We start from the raw sequence: 19,751 nt of genomic DNA on the forward strand, positions 1-19,751 counted from the left end.
GACGAGGAGGTCCACTCTCCCACTTTGATTCAGCCCACGACTGGAGCTCCTGGCCTCAGCCGTCGACATCAGGAAGACACAAAAGGCACCGGATGGGAGGAAGGAGTAAAACCTGCAGCAATTGCAGATGGCGTGATACTATGTAGAAAACCAAGGACTCCTCTGAGGAGCACCAGAACGCATAAGTGAATTCAGTGAGTCTTCAGAAGCGAAATCGGTTGGTAGCTTTTCTAGATGCTAATAATCGAACAGCAGAAGGAGAAATTAAGGAGACCCAGCCACGGCGGAGCCTGGAGCCAACAGACTGAGGAGCGTTTGCCACGTGCTCGGCTCTCGGTCACTCCTGGGCGGCTGCCGTGTGGCCCTCGTGCCCTGAGTAGTGCACACCAGTCGTGACCGCTGGGTCTCAGACCCCCATGTGCTCCCAAGGCTGAGAGGCTGTCTTCTTCTTCTAGCGGATGACCGGGGCCCTGCACTGCGGTTTCCGCCCTGGGAGAGCAGGGGTCACTGCTGCGGGTGGGGTTTCTGCCCCGTTGGATGAACATGGTGGGGAGAAGCCTCCTGCTGGGAAAGCGCAAACCTCCAGATGCTTTGGGAGGGCAGCCGGTGCTGCCTTCCCCATCCCCTCTGGTTCCCTCTCTTCCTCCCTCCCTCCTTCTCTCCCTCCTCTCTTTTGCCCTTTTGTCTTTGAAATCAGGATCACAGCTTTAACCCGGGATCTTGGGGGAAGGAAATAAGGTGTTGTGCCCTGCGGCAACGGCTGCTGAGGTGAGGGGTGTCTGAGCTCTGGTTTGGGGGCTCGTCCAGTGTCTGAGCTCTGGTTTGGGGGCTCATCCCTGCTCCTGGAAGTGCAGCCTGGAGGCATCCCAGCCCCTGGGCTGAGGCTTTTTCAATGCTCGCCTGCCGTTCAGGTCTTATTCCGAAAGAAGCAGTTCTTATGTGGAAACGGTTTTCTGTCCCTGCTTGGACACCCTGTCTGAGGAAGCGCATTTTTGCTTTTGATCTGATAGAAATGTCGGGGAGCACTGCGGTGGGGGTCGGGAATTCATGGTCGTGTGGGTCTGTGCCCGCGGCATGGTGTTGCTGAGAGCTGTGATGGTGAGACGGTGTGCCAGGCCCCGCCGGGCAGTTCATCCCCACAACTGCTGAGTGCGGGGAGCTGACCTCACTCGCGGATGAGAGGACGGAGCCAGAGGGGGGCTTGGGCAAGGCTGTGCACCCGCCAGGAGGCAGAGCCGGGCCGCCGCGTCCGCACTCTGGATGGACGCGAAGACGCAGCGCTGCTCCGCCATGCTCGCCCGAGAAGAACGAGGAAGCGGGAGGAGAACCTCTTACAGAGAAGAGCGGGGCCTTCAGAGTCGAGTTCCGAGGCCCTTCTGTTGTGTCACTGTTCCGAGGTCTTCGACGCTGATGTTGTTTATTCCTTCTTTTCATTTCCGTACAGTTAACTAAAGAGACTTCTCAAGCACCCATGTCTGTAAAAAAATTTTTTTTAGTATATGTGCTGCCGAAGCGAGCACTGTAAAAAATTTTTTTAAATAAAGTTCTTTTGTTGTAGCAAGAGAAAATGAAGATGACTTTTTATTTATTTTTAAAGATTTTATTTATTTATTTGACAGACAGAGAAATCACAAGCAGGCAGAGAGGAAGGCAGAGAGAGAGGAGGAGGCAGGCTCCCTGCGGAGCAGAGAGCCCGATGTGGGGCTCGATCCCAGGACCCCGGGATCATGACCTGAGCCGAAGGCAGAGGCTTAACCCACTGAGCCACCCAGGCGCCCCGAAGATGACTTTTTAAAATACGTCTCTTCAAAGCTCACACCTTCTGTTTCTTTGCTAGTGCAGCGCCTGGAAGGGTATAATTTAATGTAATTCCCAGAACCTCAGGCTTTCATCGCCCTTTGTGCTGTAGGCTAGGGAGCCTGGTCAGTGGCTTTACTGTCACTGGTCGGTCAGCTCTGGCACTGGAACCGCGCTGGTAAAGACTCGTCACTGGCTGTTGGGATCCGCTGTGGGAGGCTGTGCCGGACGCCGGACCTGGGGCTGCGGGGCTAAGGCGCAACAAGCCGGGACAGAGCCAGTCGGTCCCACGGACAGCAGAGCGTGTGCGGTGGGCGGCGATGTGGGCAGGGGTCACGTGTCTAGCTTGTCCCGCGAGGGCTCCTGTGGAAGTTAGCGGGGCACAGCAGGGACGGAAGGCTCCTATTATCTAACTTTGGTCTGTGTGTATTTTTTAAGTGAACCCCAAGCGGGTGAGACCCAGGGCCGCATGCCCTGCTGTCCGAGCCAGCCAGCCGGCCGCCTTGTTTTCTGACTTACACAGCTGGTGTAGGTCCCTCGCAGGAAGGTGGCCTTGGGGTAGAAAGCGCCTCCCAGAGGCAGCTGTGAGGACTGGAGTGTCCCTCCTGACACCTGCTTCGCACTCCCGTGACTGGTTGCGGCTCTGCCCACTGGGGTGTGGGTGGGGAGTCTGAGGATGGACGTTACTCCCGGTGCCCTGCTTTCTGCTGGCCCCAGTGATGAGCTGGTCACCACGAGTGCGGGCCGTCACTGGCCGGCGGGCCTCAAGGTAGACTTGCGCTTGGTGGAGGTGGTAGGAGACAGCCGGGCGCACGTGTCCAGGTGACAGCTTTCTTGGACTTTGCCCAGCACCGGCTGATAGTCTGGTCCCACCGTCAGATGCCAGCTCAGGTCACCTGGGGCTTACAGGCCTCTGTCACATGGGTCTAGCGCCTCATGTAGAACTTCCTTCCCCTGTAGCTGGCAAGGGCAGGGGCGAGGCGGCCATCAGCCTCCACCCGCATCTCACAGGGCCACGTGCTCTCCCCGCCCTGGTGGAGACGAGCCCAGCAGCTGCCCCTCTGGCACTGGGTGGGCTGCCCTCCTGAACCGGAGACCCCGGAGGTCACGGTGGCAGGCTGACCCGGACCCCAGAGGTCGCATTGCAGGAGGGAGAACGTGCACCGGGCGGCCGCCCCCTGGACCTCTGCGCACTTGCGGGACGGCTTCTGCTGCTGCTTAGCATGTGGGTCAGGTCCACCAGGTCCGGTCCAGGTCAGGGCACGGGCCTCCTCGCACACACAGGGCGTTTTGCACCACAGGAGGCGAGGCTTCGCCGAATGAGGGTGAACACGTTGATGACCGATATCTTGTAGCCCTTAGCTGTTTTGATGTCACTTTTCCAGTCAAAGGAGTTGAACCGAGAGAATGGGATTGCTGCGGTGTGGACCCTCACATTTGGGTGCTGGGGTCTCGGAGAGTTCTTACTCAGCTTCTTACCCCGACGAGCAGAGAAGGGATTCCTCACACAGTACACACCCGGTGTACTGAGTGCCTCCTGCGCCGTGGGGACTCTTAGGGAAGCCGGGACGTCCTGGCAGAGGAGGGGCAGGCACGTGAAGGTGCGCGGAAACTGCCAAGGTTCACCTGGTGGGAGTTCCGTGGAGCTGACCAGTCTGTGCCCAGCTCCAGGCCTGAGCTCTTACTGGGGAGCCCTGCGAACCGGAGCTGCCCTTGCCCGCCAGGCACCTGCCAGCTGTGCTGACCCGCCGCGGACGGCCACCCAGGGCCTGCGCAGTTGGTCCTGCTACACTGAGCAGTCTGGTCCGCTCACTGCTTGGTTCCCGATACTCACGACTGGGCTCTAGCACGGGCCTTCAATGTGAAGCCCCGCACACGTGCGCCCTCCTGAAGCTTCAGGGCTGTTGCTGTTCAGATGTCTGAGCCAAGAGTCAGCTCCCAAGAGAAGAGAAGTGGTCTGGGTTAGTGGAGAACCAAGATCTTAGCAAATCAAGACCCAAACCAAAAACCAACAAGAAGATGTCTGCCCGCCCTGGGTTCCCCCGCGGTGCAGCCAACAGGGACTTCCTGCCCCTCCTGGGCCTGTTTGCCATTGTTGGTTTCATTTTCTCCACTGTCTGCTCTGAGATATGCCTTGGGTCGGCTGTACGTGGGTCTGCTCCTGGTCGCTGTCGGCAGGATGGGCCTTGGGGCAGAAATGCTTGGCCCACGCCTTTAGTTTGTGCTCACGGCTGAAGCCACCCGAGTCCAGGCATCACCATTTGCCAGCTCTGCACGGCCCGTCTCTTCCGGCTGGGGTGGGAGCTGCTCTGTGAGGCTCCTGGGAGCTGAGGAAGGGCGTGGCGGCCAGGAACAGAGCCACAGGCAGGCCAGGGCCCAGGGGTACTGCTGTAGCGGGAGTTACATGGTGAAAGGAGTAGTGGTGTGAGGGCACCTGGCCGGTGCGGTCAGTTAAGCATCTGCCCCTAGGTTTCAGCTTGGGTAGCAGCAGCATGCAGGAATGGGAGCTCTCCTTCCCTCCGGCGTGTGCACCTGTGCCGTCGCTGGGTCTGTTCCAGGCCCACAGAGGAGTGAGAGCTGCGGGCAGAGGTGGGTAGAAGGGACGAGCGCTGCAGGCCGAGCGTCTGGACACGGAGCTCCGCCATGTAAAGTCTTTGTGCTTGCCCTGCCCCGCGGCCTCTGTCTGCCCGGCTGAGCTCCTGTGTGGACACACAACGCCCTTCTTCCTGCGGCAGCTCGCAATGGTGCAGAAAGTGTGTGGGGGTGAGAGACGGGCCAGGCTTTGAGTCAAGCTGTGGCCACATGGTTAGCCTCCTTGAGTCCAGGTTTCCTCTTCTGCAACCTGGGAGCAGGCCGTGGGGGGTCGTTAGGCCGTGTTGTCTTTACTTTTGGGGTGCCCCGTGAGAAGGGGGACGGCCGGGGGCGTTAGTTGTGGGGAAGGGTAACCCACTCGTGGTTCCCATGCGTCTGGGCAGAATCCGGGAGCTGGACTTCGTCATCGTCTCTCTGGCTCAACCAACCCGTTTTTGGCTTCGCAGCGTTGTCGCTCCCGGTTTGAAGAAAATGTCCTGAGAGCCCTTGGTTCTGAGAATCTCGCGCCGGCTTGGCAGGAAGGACAGTCCCTGCTCCTGCCCCCGAGGTCGGCCTGGGAGGGAAACCGTCTGATCGCGGAGCGAATTCGTTTTGCTTCCATCTTCGGCCTCCGTCACTCGGACTCAGCGCCTCTGCGGTGCCGCGGGCGACCCAGCCCGACCCGCTGCTTCTGCGGACGCCGGCCCGGAGCCCACCCGGCCACGAGTCCCCTGCGGCGGGGGCGCCGCGGTCCGGACCGCCCGGCGGGCCTGACGCTCAGGTGCAGCGTCCCAGCCTGGGGGACCCCCGGGGGGCGGCCGTGCGGGGCCGTTTCCGGTCAGCGGGGGCAGGGGTCCCGCGCACGCGGCCCGTTTCCACCGCAGACCGCGACCCTTGCCCACTGGGTCGCGTCTGGGAGGACTGGGGGGGGTGCGCATGTCGGTGACCGCCAGTGTGCGGGAGTGTGCGCCTGCGCGCGCGCGCCCGTCCGTCCGAGTGCGCGTCCGCGAGTGCGCGCGCCCGTCCGAGTGCGCGTCCCCGAGCGTGCGGCCGTGCGAGTGCGCGTGCGCCCTGAGGCCGGCGGGAAGCGTGAGGCTGCGAGGAGTCGGGGCGCCCCAGCTCCCGCGCCGTCCCCCGGGGTCAGCCCGGCGCCGGTGAGCACCCGCACGTGTGGCCCTGCTGTTCCTGGACAGGGCGGACGGGCCGCCTCACGGGCTCTGGCGCTGACCGGCCGCCGGCGGGGGTCCCCGGAGAAGCGCGTCCGGGGCGAGCCCAGGACGGAGCCGAGTCCCGCGCTCTGGCGTCAGGTCGTGACTCGCGTCCGCGGCGGCTGCTCCGGGCTCGGGGGCGGCTCGGGGGCGGCTCGCGGGCGCGTGGCCGGGTTGGCGGACGAGTGAGCGGCGCCCGGGACGGAGCGGGACGGAGCCCAGCGCGTCTGTCGTGCGGCGTTGCGGGTCCTCGGAGGCCCCGGCGGCCCGCGGGAGCAGCTCGCTGGGTGTGTGCCCGGGGCCCGCCTTCGCGGCCTCTCGCGGCAACGCGGCCGCCCAGCTCGTCCCGCACCTGCCGTGGGGCAGCAGCGACGGCGCGTGCGCAGGAACTCGCGGGGACCGGCCGGCTCTGCCCGGGTGTGCGACGACGCTGGCTGTCGTGGCGCTGCAGGTCCTGTTTCGTGTCTCCCCGACCTCGGCCGACCTCGTCCGCTTCGGGAGCGCTTCCCGCCCTGAGCATCGAGCGCGGCCCCCAGTGCGCACGTGGGTGATCGGGCTTCGCAGGGCCCCGGGACGGTTCCCCCCGGGCGCGCCGCTCCGAGCCCGCCAGGCTCGCCGCTGCGCCCCGCTGCTCCCGCGCCCCGCTGGGGCCGCACACGGGCGCACAGAGGGAGCGGCACGGGGCAGCGTAGACGCGTGTGGTTCCGCACCCGACTGTCCTGGTCAGGATGCGCGGGGAAAGGGACAGGCGGCCCCCGTGCTGAGTCCTGCCGCGGGCGCCGAGCAGTGCCGCCCTGCCCGTCTGGTCGGGGTTCCGTGGCCGCTTCTGAGTGGGGTCTTGGTGCGCGAACAGGACTTGTCGGTGGGAAAACAGTGTGGGTGTTACGCTTCGTCCGGAACGTGCTCTCCGTGGTGCCGCGGGCTCCGGTGTTAACACGTCGGGCTTTGGGGGCTTGTGGCCTTCCTCTGCGGGGGGAGGGGGGGTGCCTGCAGCATCAGGGACCCTGGGGGGGAGACGTCACCGGAGTCTTGATCTCCCCCTTCCTTCCAGTGCCCTCCGCTGACTGCTCACCCTGTGGGACGTGGAGGTCTCTCTCCGTGTCCTTTGTCCGCATTTAAGATGCCTTGAACGCAGGGCAGAACGTCCGCCTTCTCTGACCTGCCACCACTGCTCTGTGGAGAGTCACGGCGTCTGGGGTCACACCCACTTCACATCCTTGTCTGTGTGCCTTGTGGAGGACGAGATCCGCTTCCCTCTGCCTTCTTCCTGGGCTCCTGGCCGCACGTGCGGGCCGTCTGTCCTCTCCGGCACTCGCATCCTGGGTGTTAGGCACAATGTGTGACGGAAGGACCCAGAGGTCCTGGGTTAGAGATGGTGCTGACAGAGCCCCGTGGGGCTAGGGAGGTTTATGCGGGGATGGCTCACCCCCAGCTCGCTCCGCTGCTCCGGAGCCTGGACGGCCCTGCCCTGCTGCCGGAAGGGGAACCTCCTCCCGACGGGGAACCAGTCCACACACACGTCCGTCCTCTCACTGACTCGAGCCAGGCTCGCAGGTTCAGCTGCTCTTGGAGACGCCACGTCCCAAGAGCCGGGTGGGGGGGCTGCCTCGTTTCTGGGACACCCAGGAGTCCACAGGTGCAGCAGCCGTGGAGAGCTGCCCCGTCCTTCGTAGCACTGAGTCCTTTCTCTCTTGTCTTCCTCCGCAGGCTGTCTGTTCGAGGATGGGCTCTGCAGACCGTCCGAGACCTGTGTCAACGGTAAGTGTGCGGCGTGGCCAACCCCGCGGTGCCACTGGGCTTCCCCGGGCCAGCGCCACATGCTGGGCACGCCTTGCTCTGTCCAGCGCCCCGCGGAGGTTCGAGGGGAGGAAACTCCCCAGGGCAGGAGTGAGAACTCGATGGACACTGGGCACAGGCGGGACACGTCATTCATATGCATGGCTTTGTGTCCGTGTCTCTGTCTCATCGCACCTTGGGACGGACAGCCACTCATGGCCGCTCTCTGACCCCAGGGCTGGATGCGTGGCCCTGACCCCGGCGGGACCCACCACCCCCCTCCGCAGGTCCTTGCTGCTTCGGCAGGTGACCGTTTGTCCTTCAGCCTGCCCAGGTCTTCTCTCGTACGGCCGAGGAGGCGGCGTGTGGTGTCCACTGGCGGCCGGCAGCGCCGAGGGTGCAGGGAGCAGCCCCACCAGGCAGGGCAGGACAGGGCCGGTGCAGGTGCCCGGTCTCGAGGGCTGCGTCCTGTTTGAGGGCAGCCGGTCGAGGGCAGCTGTGTCCCCGGTAGTGGCCCTCAGGTGTGGAGGACGGAGGGAGGGCGCAGTGCCAGCGTGGGGGGGGCTCACCCAGCGTGACTTCTCCTGCAGGAAAGGCCCCACGCGGGGCACTGGGTCTGCAGGAGGCATGGGTCGCTCTGGGAGACCGGCCTGCGGGGCAGGGACTCGCCTGTTTCCTCAGGTCGATGGGCAGAGTTAAGGGTGATGCCGACACGGGTGTTTCGCTCCCCCAGGCCTGGCGCCAGCAGGGGTGTCCTGGCGGGGCTCCTTCCGCAGAGGCCCTCCGGGAGGGAGAGGCGCCTTCTGCCTGAGGGCGCTGCAGCTCCGCCGGCCCTTGCGGGGGCAGCGCGATCACCACAGGGCTCGGAGAGTCAGAACCCAGGTGCTGGGCGCGTCCTGCCGAGACAGGGGCCCTGTGTCCGGGACCGGGGGCTTCAGGGCTGGGAATAGTCCTGCCTGTGTGTGTGTGGCTCACGTGCCCTGGGGACAAACTGCCACAGCTCTGGGTCACTCTGTTTTGTGGGTCCTCGTCTGCCTTATTTTGGCAGTGGTAGGGGTTTGGGAGAAGCATTGTGTGCAGCCTGAGGAAACGCTGACCGGGACCGGAGGGACAGTCTGTTAGGACGCCCGTGCTGGCAAGGTGTGTAGCTCGGGCCGCCCTCCCAGCCCGGGGTGACGGCTGGCTCCTCCACATGCACAGGCCTGACCCTTGGCCTCCCCTCCCAGGCCGCTTGTGACCGGACCTTGTGTAACTTCTATCGAGAGGAGTCTTTAAAAAGTAATCCTGTTTCAGAGCGCCTGGGTGGCTCAGTGGTTAAGCCTCTGCCTTTGGCTCAGGTCATGATCTCAGTGTCCTGGGATCGAGCCCCACATCAGGGTCTCTGCTCAGCAGGGAGCCTGCTTCCTCTCTCTCTGCCTGCCTCTCTGCCTACTTGTGATCTCTGTCAAATAAATAAATAAAATCTTTAGGAAAAAAAAAAGTAATCCTGTTTTAAAAACATGCCCCCCGCCCGCAGTGAAGTTGGATTGTAGAGGAAACGTGTGTGTTTGATCAGCACAGTAACAGCTGGGGTCCTTCCCTCTCTTTTGTCCTTGACGAAAACCAGGCCTGGAAGTCCTGGCCACTCTGGAGGTTTCCTTCCTTGGCCTCAGCTTGCCTCCCCGGCACGCATTCGCATTAGCGTTCTGTACAACATAATAGTTCTTTGGAACAAGAAAGTCATTTAAATGTGAATATAAGTGTGCAGGCTTTGATTTCTGGAGACAGACGATATTTGGAGTTTTTCTAGACAGGTAAGGTCTAGGAAGCAGCCAAGCAGGCACCACCCAGTCTCACAAAATCCTGTGCTGTGAGTAGCAGAGAGTGACAAGGACAGTGTGCCTTGTGGGTCTGGCTCACCGCGGTGTCATTCAGCCTGACAGCTGTCTGGTCAGGGAGATGTGGCCCAGCAGCTTCGCGGGGACACACAGGGCGACCCGCCCTGTGGAGTCCAGAACATTCCGTGGTCAGACACAGGTTCCTTCTCTTTCCCTCCCACGCCCCTTCTTTTGCTTGGGTTACAGATGGAAATGTCCAAGCCTCTTAACCTTCTCCGTGTTCTCCAACTGCCCTACAGGACTTTTAAATCACAGTTAAAATTAAAATGTTTCCATGGAACGAGATACTTTATAAAGAAAGTCAAAAGATAAACGTATTTGCCAGCTCACACCTGTCAGGACGGCTACTGTAAAACAAAAACCGACAACAGCAAGTGTTGGCGAGGATGTGGCGGGATCTGAGCCCTCGCCCTGAGTTGGCGGGAGCCTAAGGCCACACAACGGCCTAGAAAGGGAGGGGGAGGGTCCGCAAAACGCGGAATTAGCACGTCATCAGCAACCTCAAAACAGCGCCCCGAAGCCTGGGAAGCCGGGACCCAAGCGGCTCTTGGCACCCGTGTCCACAGCAGCGTCGCACACGACAGCCAGGAGGGAGACGCGACATGAACGTGCACTGACGGGAGTCGCAGGAAGGCGCACACGCGGACCGCAGGGTATCGCCAGCCTCGGCAGGGAGGGATTTCCCATACCCGCCGCACTGTGCATGAACCTGGAGGGCATCGGGCTCAGGGAGGTTAAACCGTCACGAAACGGCAGGTGCTCAGAGGTGCCATTCAGCGTCCGACTCCTGGATTCGCCTAGGGCTGTGATCTCGGTGTGGGGCTCTGTGCCCGACGGGGAGCCTGCCACGGTCTTCCTCCTGCCTCCCTCCCATGCTTGCTTTCTCTGCCTCTCTCTCCTGTGAGGAAAAAATCCTAAAGAAAAGGGGGCGGGGCACATGCTCTGGGATTTGACTTCTGTGAGGTCCCGGGAGCCATCAGATCCGTAGAGACTGGTGGGCGCGGGGGCTGGGGTGGGGGATGGAGTTCAGTCTACCGGGGATAGAGTTCCAGCTTGGGAAGATGGAAGGTTCTGGAGGTGATGGCGCTGGTGGTGCGTGTGCTCAGTGCTGACGAACGGTACAGCTAGGGATGCCTCAGATGCCGCGTCACGTCATGAACGTTGTGTGATTTAATGTCACAATTGAGAAGAGAGACGCCCAGACTGCAAGGACCCTTAGCAACACGGTGGGCCAGAGCTGCTTCTGCAGGATGGAGAGCTGCTGCGCCGGAACAGAAAACGGGGCAAAGATGTAAATAAATGGTCCACATGTTATATGAAGACATGTTTATCCTTATGACGACTGAGGGAAGTTTAGACATAAACCACACTCAGAAGATTGCCAAAAATTGAAGAGTAACAACACGTGCGGTGCTGGCAGGAACTCGGAGGCGGGCACAGACCCGCTCCTCAGGCAAACGTGAGCTGGTCACGGTCTCTGGGAATGTAATCTGACGTTGTCTACCAAAGGACAAGTACACTGGTGATTTGATTTGTTTTGGGGACTCGCATATGTAAAAGCAGGGTCTGCAGCAGTATTTTTAGTGGCAAAAACTGTAACACCTGTAAATCCACGGACAGGGCAATGGCTTCAGAAATTATGGTGGGTCTGTGGTATGGAAATTACGCAGGGATTTACAAATGAGTTAAATGTCTGTTTCCTGGCTAGGAGAAATGTCACTTATATGATAAGTCGAAAAAGTAAGTTGCAGAGCAGTAGTTCTTTTTTTTTTTTCCACTTTTTAAAAATTTCTTTTCAGCATAACAGAATCCATTGTTTTTGCACCACACCCAGTGCTCCATGCAATACGTGCCCTCCCTATTATCCACCACCTGGTTCCCCAACCTCCCACCCCCCGGCCCTCCAAAACCTTCAGGTTGTTTTTCAGAGTCCATAGTCTCTCATGGTTCATCTCCCCTTCCAGTTTCCCTCAACTGCCTCTCCTCTCCATCTCCCCATGTCCTCCTTGTTCTTTGTTTTGCTCCACAAATAAGTGAAACCATATGATACTTGACTCTCTCTGCTTGACTTATTTTGCTCAGCATAATTTCTTCCAGTCCCGTCCACGTTGCTACAAAAGTTGGGTATTCATCCTTTCTGATGGAGGCATAATACTCCATCGTGTATATGGACTACATCTTCCTTATCCATTCATCCGTTGAAGGGCATCTTGGTTCTTTCCACAGTTTGGCGACCGTGGCCATTGCTGCTATGAACATTGGGGTACAGATGGCCCTTCTTTTCACTACATCTGTATCTTTGGGGTAAATACCCAGTAGTGCTATTGCAGGGTCATAGGGAAGCTCTATTTTTAATTTCTTGAGGAATCTCCACACTGTTCTCCAAAGTGGCTGCACCAACTTGCATTCCCACCAACAGTGTGAGAGGGTTCCCCTTTTCTCCACATCCTCTCCAACACACGTTGTTTCCTGTCTTGTTAATTTTGGCCATTCTAACTGGTGTCAGGTGGTATCTCAATGTGGTTTTAATTTGAATCTCCCTGATAGCTAGTGATGATGAACATTTTTTCATGTGTCTGATAGCCATTTGTATGTCTTCATTGGAGAAGTGTCTGTTCATATCTTCTCCAATTTTTGGATATGATTATCTGTTTTGTGTGTGTTGAGTTTGAGGAGTTCTTTATAGATCCTGGATATCAACCTTTTGTCTGTACTGTCATTTGCAAATATCTTTTCCCATTCCGTGGGTTGCCTTTTTGTTTTGTTGACTGTTTCTCAACAAGATCCTAGCAAACAGGATCCTGCAGCACATTAAAAAGATTATCCACCATGACCAGGTGGGATTCATCCCTGGGTTACAAGGTTGGTTCAACATTCGCAAATCAATCAATGTGATAGAACAAATCAATAAGAGAAGAGAGAAGAACCACATGGTTCTCTCAATTGATGCAGAAAAAGCATTTGACAAAATCCAGCATCTGTTCCTGATTAAAATGCTTCAAAGTATAGGGATAGAGGGAACATTCCTGAACTTCATAAAATCTATCTATGAAAGACCCACAGCAAATATCATCCTCAATGGGAAAAAGCTCACAGCCTTCCCGTTGAGATCAGGAACACGACAAGGATGCCCACTCTCACCACTCTTGTTCAACATAGTACTAGAAGTTCTAGCAACGGCAATCAGACAACAAAGAGAAATAAAAGGTATCCAAATTGGCAATGAAGAAGTCGAACTCTCTCTGCAGATGACATGATTCTTTATATGGAAAACCCAAAAGACTCCACCCCCAAACTACTAGAACTCATACAGCAATTCAGTAACGTAGCAGGATACAAAATCAACATACAGAAATCAGTGGCTTTCTTATATACTAACAATGAAAATACAGAAGGGGAAATTAGAGAATCGATTCCATTTACTATAGCTCCAAGAACCATAAGATACCTGGGAATAAACCTAACCAAAGAGGTAAAGGACCTGTACTCGAGGAACTACAGAACACTCATGAAAGAAATTGAAGAAGACACAAAAAGATGGAAGACTGTTCCATGCTCTTGGATTGGAAGAATAAACATTGTTAAAATGTCTATACTGCCTAGAGCAATCTATACTTTTAATGCCATTCTGATCAAAATTCCACCGGTATTTTTCAAAGAGCTGGAGCAAATAATGCTAAAATTTGTATGGAATCAGAAGAGACCCCGAATTGCTAAGGAAATGTTGAAAAACAAAAACAAAACTGGCGGCATCATGTTACCCGATTTCAAGCTTTACTACAAAGCTGTGATCACCAAGACAGCGTGGTACTGGCATAAAAACAGACACATAGACCAGTGGAACAGAGTGGAGAGCCCAGATATGGACCCTCAACTCTATGGTCAAATAATCTTCGACAAAACAGGAAAAAATATACAGTGGAAAAAAGACAGTCTCTTCAATAAATGGTGCTGGGAAAACTGGACAGCAATATGTAGAAGAATGAAACTCGACCATTCTCTTACACCGTACACAAAGATAAACTCGAAATGGATAAAAGACCTCAACGTGAGACAGGAACCCATCAGAATCCTAGAGGAGAACATGGGCAGTAACCTCTTCAATATCAGCCACAGCAACTTCTTTCAAGACACGTCTCCAAAGGCAAAGGAAACAAAAGTGAAAATGAACTTTTGGGACTTCATCAAGATCAAAAGCTTCTGCACAGCAAAGGAAACAGAGCAGTAGTTCTAATACGATCCTAGTTTCTGGGAAAGCCCATATATATGACCCCACTCCCACACCCAGCGGGTGACCAGAAGGGAGAATGTGACAAGCACTACTTGTGTCTTTGGGGGGAACTGGGGCAATTTGGAGAGGGAATGTATTGGGCGGTTAACTTGTGTTCAAAGATCTTTAGTAAATGAGTCTTGTATTACTCTGGTAATAAAACTTACCTAATAAAGACATTTCAGAGTCTGCTGAACTTGGAAAGGCAGACCACCCAGGTTTAGGCCTGCTGACCTAGGAGCGGATCCGTACCAGCCAGGACTCTAGCCATGTTCTCAGCCCCCGCCAGGGGTAGCCCTGAGGAGCCAGGAGGCCCTTGTTCTGGTTTCGGATGGAAGCTTTGTGGTGGAAATGCCTTAGGTGTCTCACGGGGGTGGTCAGGCAGATAGTTGGTACCTAGAAATTGGTCTGCGGGTGGGGTAGTGTTGAGCAGGGAACTGGACAAGAACCTGGGCACAGCATGGCCCCAGAAGTCCAGGGATGGACACTTGAGGGGGCCATGAAGGCAGGGACTGGATGCTGGGGGAGGGGCCAAACCCTGTCCCTCCTGGATGGCCTTCCCCTTCAGGAAACAGCGTCGGTCCATGATGGATGAGCCCCGGTGGCCCAGCTGTGTGTGTGGGGGGGGCGCTAGGGCTGCACCTGGAGCGAGGGCCAGCTGGGGTCAGGTTTGAGGCCATGTCCTGCTGCCTCTTTCTTGCGTTGGCCCTTTCCGGGGAGCTGCTGGCCCTCAGTTGGCACAGGCTCTGAGCCCCCAGATGTGAAGGGACCTCCCTACCTCCCTTCTTCTCTCTATTTCCCTCCCCTCTTCTCTCCCTCTCCTTCCTTCTTTTCCTTCCTTCTTGTCCTTTTTTCCCTTCCAAAGCCTTCTTGAGGTGTGAGCCGACCAAGTAAATATTTTTGTTGGATGTGCTCTGAGCAGTTTTTTACTTTCATTTTCGTGTTCAGTGATCACGGCGGGGCCTGGCAACGGTAGGTCGCAATCTGCTGGGGTACCTCGCGTGCTGCGGGAAATTTGATAGACCGAGCTCCTCTGTTTGATCGCTCTGAAAAAATAGAATGACAAGCAGCTGTAGTTTGACACCTGGGGGACAATGAAAAAGTAGAGTTGGTCTGAAAAGAGATCAAGGAGTAGCAGTAAAACCTCAGCCGTATGAGTTGTGGCCACTGGAGAGCCTGAGAAAGCCTGCGGGGTCTGGACAGGCCGTGGCCCCTCTGGCCCCTGTGGGGTCTGGACAGGCCGAGGCCCCTCTGGCCCCCAGGGGGAGGGCTCTGCTTCTCCAAGAAGCCAGGCTCGGTGTTCGGGACCCACCAGCTAAGGCTCATTTCAGGGAGCTTAGCAGCGGGTTCCCACAGAGTGGACTTTACAAATCGGCTTTACGGTGACCATTTTCACTTCTTGTTTGGAAGGTGCTGTTGTTCGGACTGTGCTGTTCAGGGAGTGAAGCAGCTGTGGGATCGGTGACGCTCTGGTTCTGTCCTGATTTCTGGACGCCAGGGATGCAGAGTTCATAGTTTTGTCAGGAAAAACCACAAGTTCAGGGTGTCATAAATTCTGGATAAAGATGTTGCGGCAAATTCATTTTATTTTAATTTTTTTAAAAAGATTTTATTTATTTGACAGAGACACAGGGAGAGAGGGGACACAAGCAGAGGGAGTGGCCGAGGGAGAAGCAGGTTTTCCCGCTGAGCAGGGAGCCTGATGTGGGAATCCGTCACAGGACCCTGGGACCATGACCTGAGCGGAAGGCGGAACTTAACGAGTCAGCCACCCAGGTGCCCTGGGGCAACATCGTTTCATCAGCAAGATGTAGAGGCTGAATCTGTGGGTTTGATCTTCACCAATGACGTCCTTCCCTTGGGCAGTTCCTGAAGCCTGCTTTTGGGAGCTAACGTGAAATTCGCATGCCAGCCCTTCCGTTCGAGGCTGCGGTGATGTCTCCTGTGGAGACCTCCGGATGCTGTGGAAATGACGACGGGTGGCCATTCATTTTTTCGTTTATCCGGTCACTCAGCCAGTACTTGCCCACAGAAGGCCCCCACTGAGTTTGGTAGGGGAATGCAAATGAGACTAATCTTGAGACTTCAAGAAATTAGGAAGAAATTTAGGATTTGACTACAGTCCTTCACTTTTGGGGCAGCCCCCGTGTTTTCAGTGATCTGTGTTGCATCGGACCGCTGGGAAGCGGTTGTTTCCTTGACAATTCCTGAGTCTTGGGAGGGAAGTTGTGTGGATTTAATGTGTGTCCAGATGGTGGGGCATTTGTAACCTGTGCTGGTTTTTTTTAAGTGTCCTGGGAGTCCATGTGCCTAGGGTCAGAGCAGTAATTTCTTTAAGGAATCATGGTTCTCCTGCTGTCCTCACTTCTGAAAGATGATCTGCCCCTTCCATGGAGAAGAGACCGAGGGAAGATGATATGTTCAGGCCCCGGGGCGGGGAGAGCCTCGCTCCGTGGCCTTCTCTGGGGGGTGACCAGCAGTGCGGCCCCTCCCCAGCTAGCTGTTGCTTTTGCCACGAGCTGAACTGTCCCAAGCGCTTCCTCTCGCCAAGTCCCAAGGGAAGGTTCCGTCCCTTGCAGTGGACCTGCAGACGTGCAGAAAAGTCCCGTGGCAGCTGGTCACTGTGCTTTCCTCCCAGTGTGGCTTAGCCTTGAGCCAGCTGTCCGGAGAGCAGATGGGCAGGGCGGCTCTGTGCCGTTTCACTGCCCCTCGGTGTCTGCGTCCCTTCTCCACGCAGAGGATGTAAACTTGCTCTTCTCAGCCCCCATGGGCTCCCACTGGCCGCTGGGCTCCGGTTCGGACAGGCACGGCCTCCAATGGCTCTCCTGAGGCTCACCCCACACTTTTGTGCCTCTCCTGGACTTGGGTCCCCCTTCTCCTCCTTTCTGGCTTCGGTACTCACCTCCTCCGACGTCTCATCTTTACTGGAGATGTGCTCACAGTAGGAGCTTGGAGACTGGAAAATAGCGGGGAAATCGAAGTCACTACCCCCAAGAGTCTCTGTTAACAGGTTGGCAATGTGGCCTTTGTCGTCCCCTCTTTGTGCCCCGTCTTCATGTTACACCGCGGCGCTGGCTCCCGAGTTTTAGTTGGCTGTCTCCCACCGGCAGCCCCGATGCCGTTAACAACTATCTGCAAACTTCTCTTTGGTTTCTGCCTCGTACTCGAAGTGCAGGAGTAGAGCATAAACTTAAAAAGCACTTCCAATTTTTAAAACATTTAAGACATGTTCACTAACGTTTAAATTATTGTAAATATCATAGCAGAAAAGAGCTTTGTGCTTGAAGATTTCTTTTGGTATTTTGGTCATTTTTTATCAGATATTCTTAGAAATCAGATTAGTGGATTGTGGGGGTTTTGAGGCACAGGACATGCTGGCAAACCAATTTCTACAACTTGGGCTAATTTGTGTCCCACGGCTTGCGCGAAAACGAATGTCTTACTTCCCAGCCTAAGCATGACCTTTAAAAAATCTTTGCCATTTTGCTTTCCTTTATTTCTGGACGCAGCAGGTGGTAATTATGCCTTTGGGATCTGTTTTTAGGACATGGCATCTGATTTTGGTTGTTTCCCATTTAGGGTTATGGGCCATGGGCTCAAATCCACTGAAAAAGGAATTTGGAGACCTGTTTTCCTAGTAGTTCAGTTACTTGTATGACGGCATGGAAGCTTCTTCGTGACCTGCTCTGGACGGTTGTGATCATCTCTTTCTCCTGAGGTGGCACTTCGGGGAACACTGAGAGTTTTTGTCTCTGATGGCCAGAATTACTTGAGTTTGCTTCTGTAAGTTGTCCTTCTTGTTTCTCTCCAGTCTGGGGGTCCGTCGTGCGTAGTAACCCCAGTTCTGCCGGCCCTTCTCTACAGGGTCTTCTGTTTCTCTGGCTTCCGTTCGTGTGTCGTGTTCCCACACGGGGACACTGGGCTCCAGCTGGGCTGCTGCCTCGCTCTCCTCTCTGTCCCTCTTGCCCTGCAGCTCTGCCTCTCCTGGCCTGAGACCTTCGGCTGTCCCTGTTCCCACGGAGTAGACTCCCGAGGCCAGCGTGAGCATTTGAGGTCACTTAACAGGCGGCTCCAACCTCAGGGGTACGTTAAGGTGACCTCCCTTTTGTCAGTTTCTCCGCGGTGTCCACACTGTTCCATTGCCCCCCCCCCCCCCCCGCCAAATTCTGCCCACGTCCCGTTCACTTGTGCCCTGGCCCTGCCTGCCTGCCTCCACCGAGAACGCGCAGGCGCACTCAGTTCTCTTCAGCATTTGCGTGGTACCTTCCCTCCGGATCGAAGACTTTCGAGGAATCGTGAAGTACTACCTTTCTTCTGCTCGTAATGTGCACGTGGGAAGCACTTACTGATTCCCCGGGAGTCTGCGTCCTGACGTGCAGGGGACGACCGACCGGGAGATCCTCCCTGCGGTTCCCTGGGCCTTTCCCTCTGTCAGGGCCACTCGTTCTCTTCAGGAAAGTGCCCTGAACGCGTGAGAGCGTCGCTGGTGGAAGCGGGACCGTTGGTGGAATCGGTGCGCACCCCACTCTGCCCCCCCCACCTCCTACATTCGCTTCCTACTCTCGCGTGTCTCCTGCCCGTCACCTGCCTCGTCCCCCGTCAGCCTGGCCTCTCTCATTCTCTGTCTTCCGCCAAGGATTGGCACGCGGCTGCGTTGTGAACCCTCACTCGCGCTCCCTGCCTGTGGGTCGGGGCTGGGGGTGAGCCGGCAGGACTTGGGATTGACTGCTTTCCTCAGAAGAGCATTTCTGTGACCCGCGGGGGGACCCTGCCGACATCTTGTGACCAGACTGCCAGACTGGCCAGAGCGTGGCTTCTGACGGCTGCAGTTTGGGGAATCAGGGAGGGGGACGCCGAGAAGTGTCACGACGGGGTGGCTCCCGTGCGGGGTACAGGAGCAGCCTGTGAAGAGACGGAAATGACTTTTCTTAACCTTCCGGGGTCAGCCTGTGGCTCCTGGCAGCCTTGCCATGGCCTGCTCCTCCCGAGCAGGAGTCTTTCCCGCGCGTCTGCTGAGCTGTGACGAGAGGAGGCAGGAGCAGGGAGAGCAGGGCTGCCGGTGCACGTTTTCTTCCTGGGGGGGTTTTACTCGATGTGTGACCCAAAGGCCAGTCTTTGTGCAGAGCAGTTTTTGGGCAGCCACTGTGGTCACATTGAGCCCTGGTTTCTGGGGGTTGGGGCGCTGCAGGTCAGACAGGCAGGGACACTAAGTCTGTCCTCTCTTCCTGGTGTAGTTTCGGGGGTGGTTTGTGGGGACATTTTGGACCCTTCTCTGCGGCTCACAGAGCCAGAGCTGTTCAGTCTGGCTAGATTTTGAGAGATGTATAGAAAGGACACATTACTGAGATTGCAAAGACTTTTGTCTTACTTTTATTTATTTTTGTTTTATTTGCTTTAATAGAGAATTTGGCACATCTAAAAAAAAACAGTCAACAACTCAGATACTTCTGTGTGTTGGTTTGAGGCTGAAAGGCTGTTCGGAGAGTAGAAAATCAGGACCAAACGTTTTAGGAGCCGCCACACACATATTGTCCATGAAGTGTAGAGCAGAATTATCTCTCATAGTATGTGGTGATGGTTTCCGGAACTTTCTAGTGCCCCAGTTCTCCAGAGACATGCCTGCCAGGTTGAATAACGTGCTCCTGGGGGCTTGAGAAGGATGTCGTGTTGTGAAGTTCATTTAAAAATAAAACTTGTTAGAAATAATGATGTGTCATTTTGTGCCCCGTTCCGTGAATGTTACAGTTAAGTTACAGTTACCAAAGTCTCCTCCGCCAGGAAGTCCTCCCGGTTGGGTTAGAATCTCCTCCTCCTCTCTTCTCAGAAGGCAGTCTCTGCTCCCGGGTGCTTACCCACCCCTCACGAGCTCCTGAGTTTGGGGAATATCTTTGTATTCTGGGGGCCGGGATGTCACCTGGTGTGCAGAAACCATCAACGGAGGCTGACAGAATGAAGGAAATTGTTAGAGATCAAGAAGGGAACAAGAAGGTATAATTTTGCACTAATGATAGCATATGAGTTCTCACTGCATGTAGTCGCACCTGTTAAATGGATTTTTAAAATAGTTTTTTTGGCCTTCGTTTAGCCTGTAAGATCTGGGAGTAAAGAGTAAACGACACAAGACATTACCCGCAGGTAACGCCGTAGCTCATGCTGATGCTTCCACTCGAGGGCATCGTCTTTCTCGCTGTCACGTGTGTGCAGCGTTCGATGTGCTCGGATAGCGCGTGTGAGCGCAGACCGCGTGCCCCT

General features: G+C 56.3%; 1 protein-coding gene across 1 annotated transcript in view; it reads left to right on the plus strand.

Moving 5' to 3' along the window:
* The window catches only part of PTPRN2 (protein tyrosine phosphatase receptor type N2), a 692,851-nt gene that overhangs the window by 63,548 nt on the left and 609,552 nt on the right, over positions 1-19,751 (plus strand). Inside the window, exon 2 of the mRNA XM_046020312.1 lies at positions 7,284-7,334. Coding sequence (XP_045876268.1) covers positions 7,284-7,334 — 51 coding nt within the window. The remainder of the gene's footprint in view (positions 1-7,283; positions 7,335-19,751) is intronic.

The sequence above is a fragment of the Meles meles genome, chromosome 10 (assembly GCF_922984935.1).
Source record: "Meles meles chromosome 10, mMelMel3.1 paternal haplotype, whole genome shotgun sequence".
Lineage (NCBI taxonomy): Eukaryota > Metazoa > Chordata > Mammalia > Carnivora > Mustelidae > Meles > Meles meles.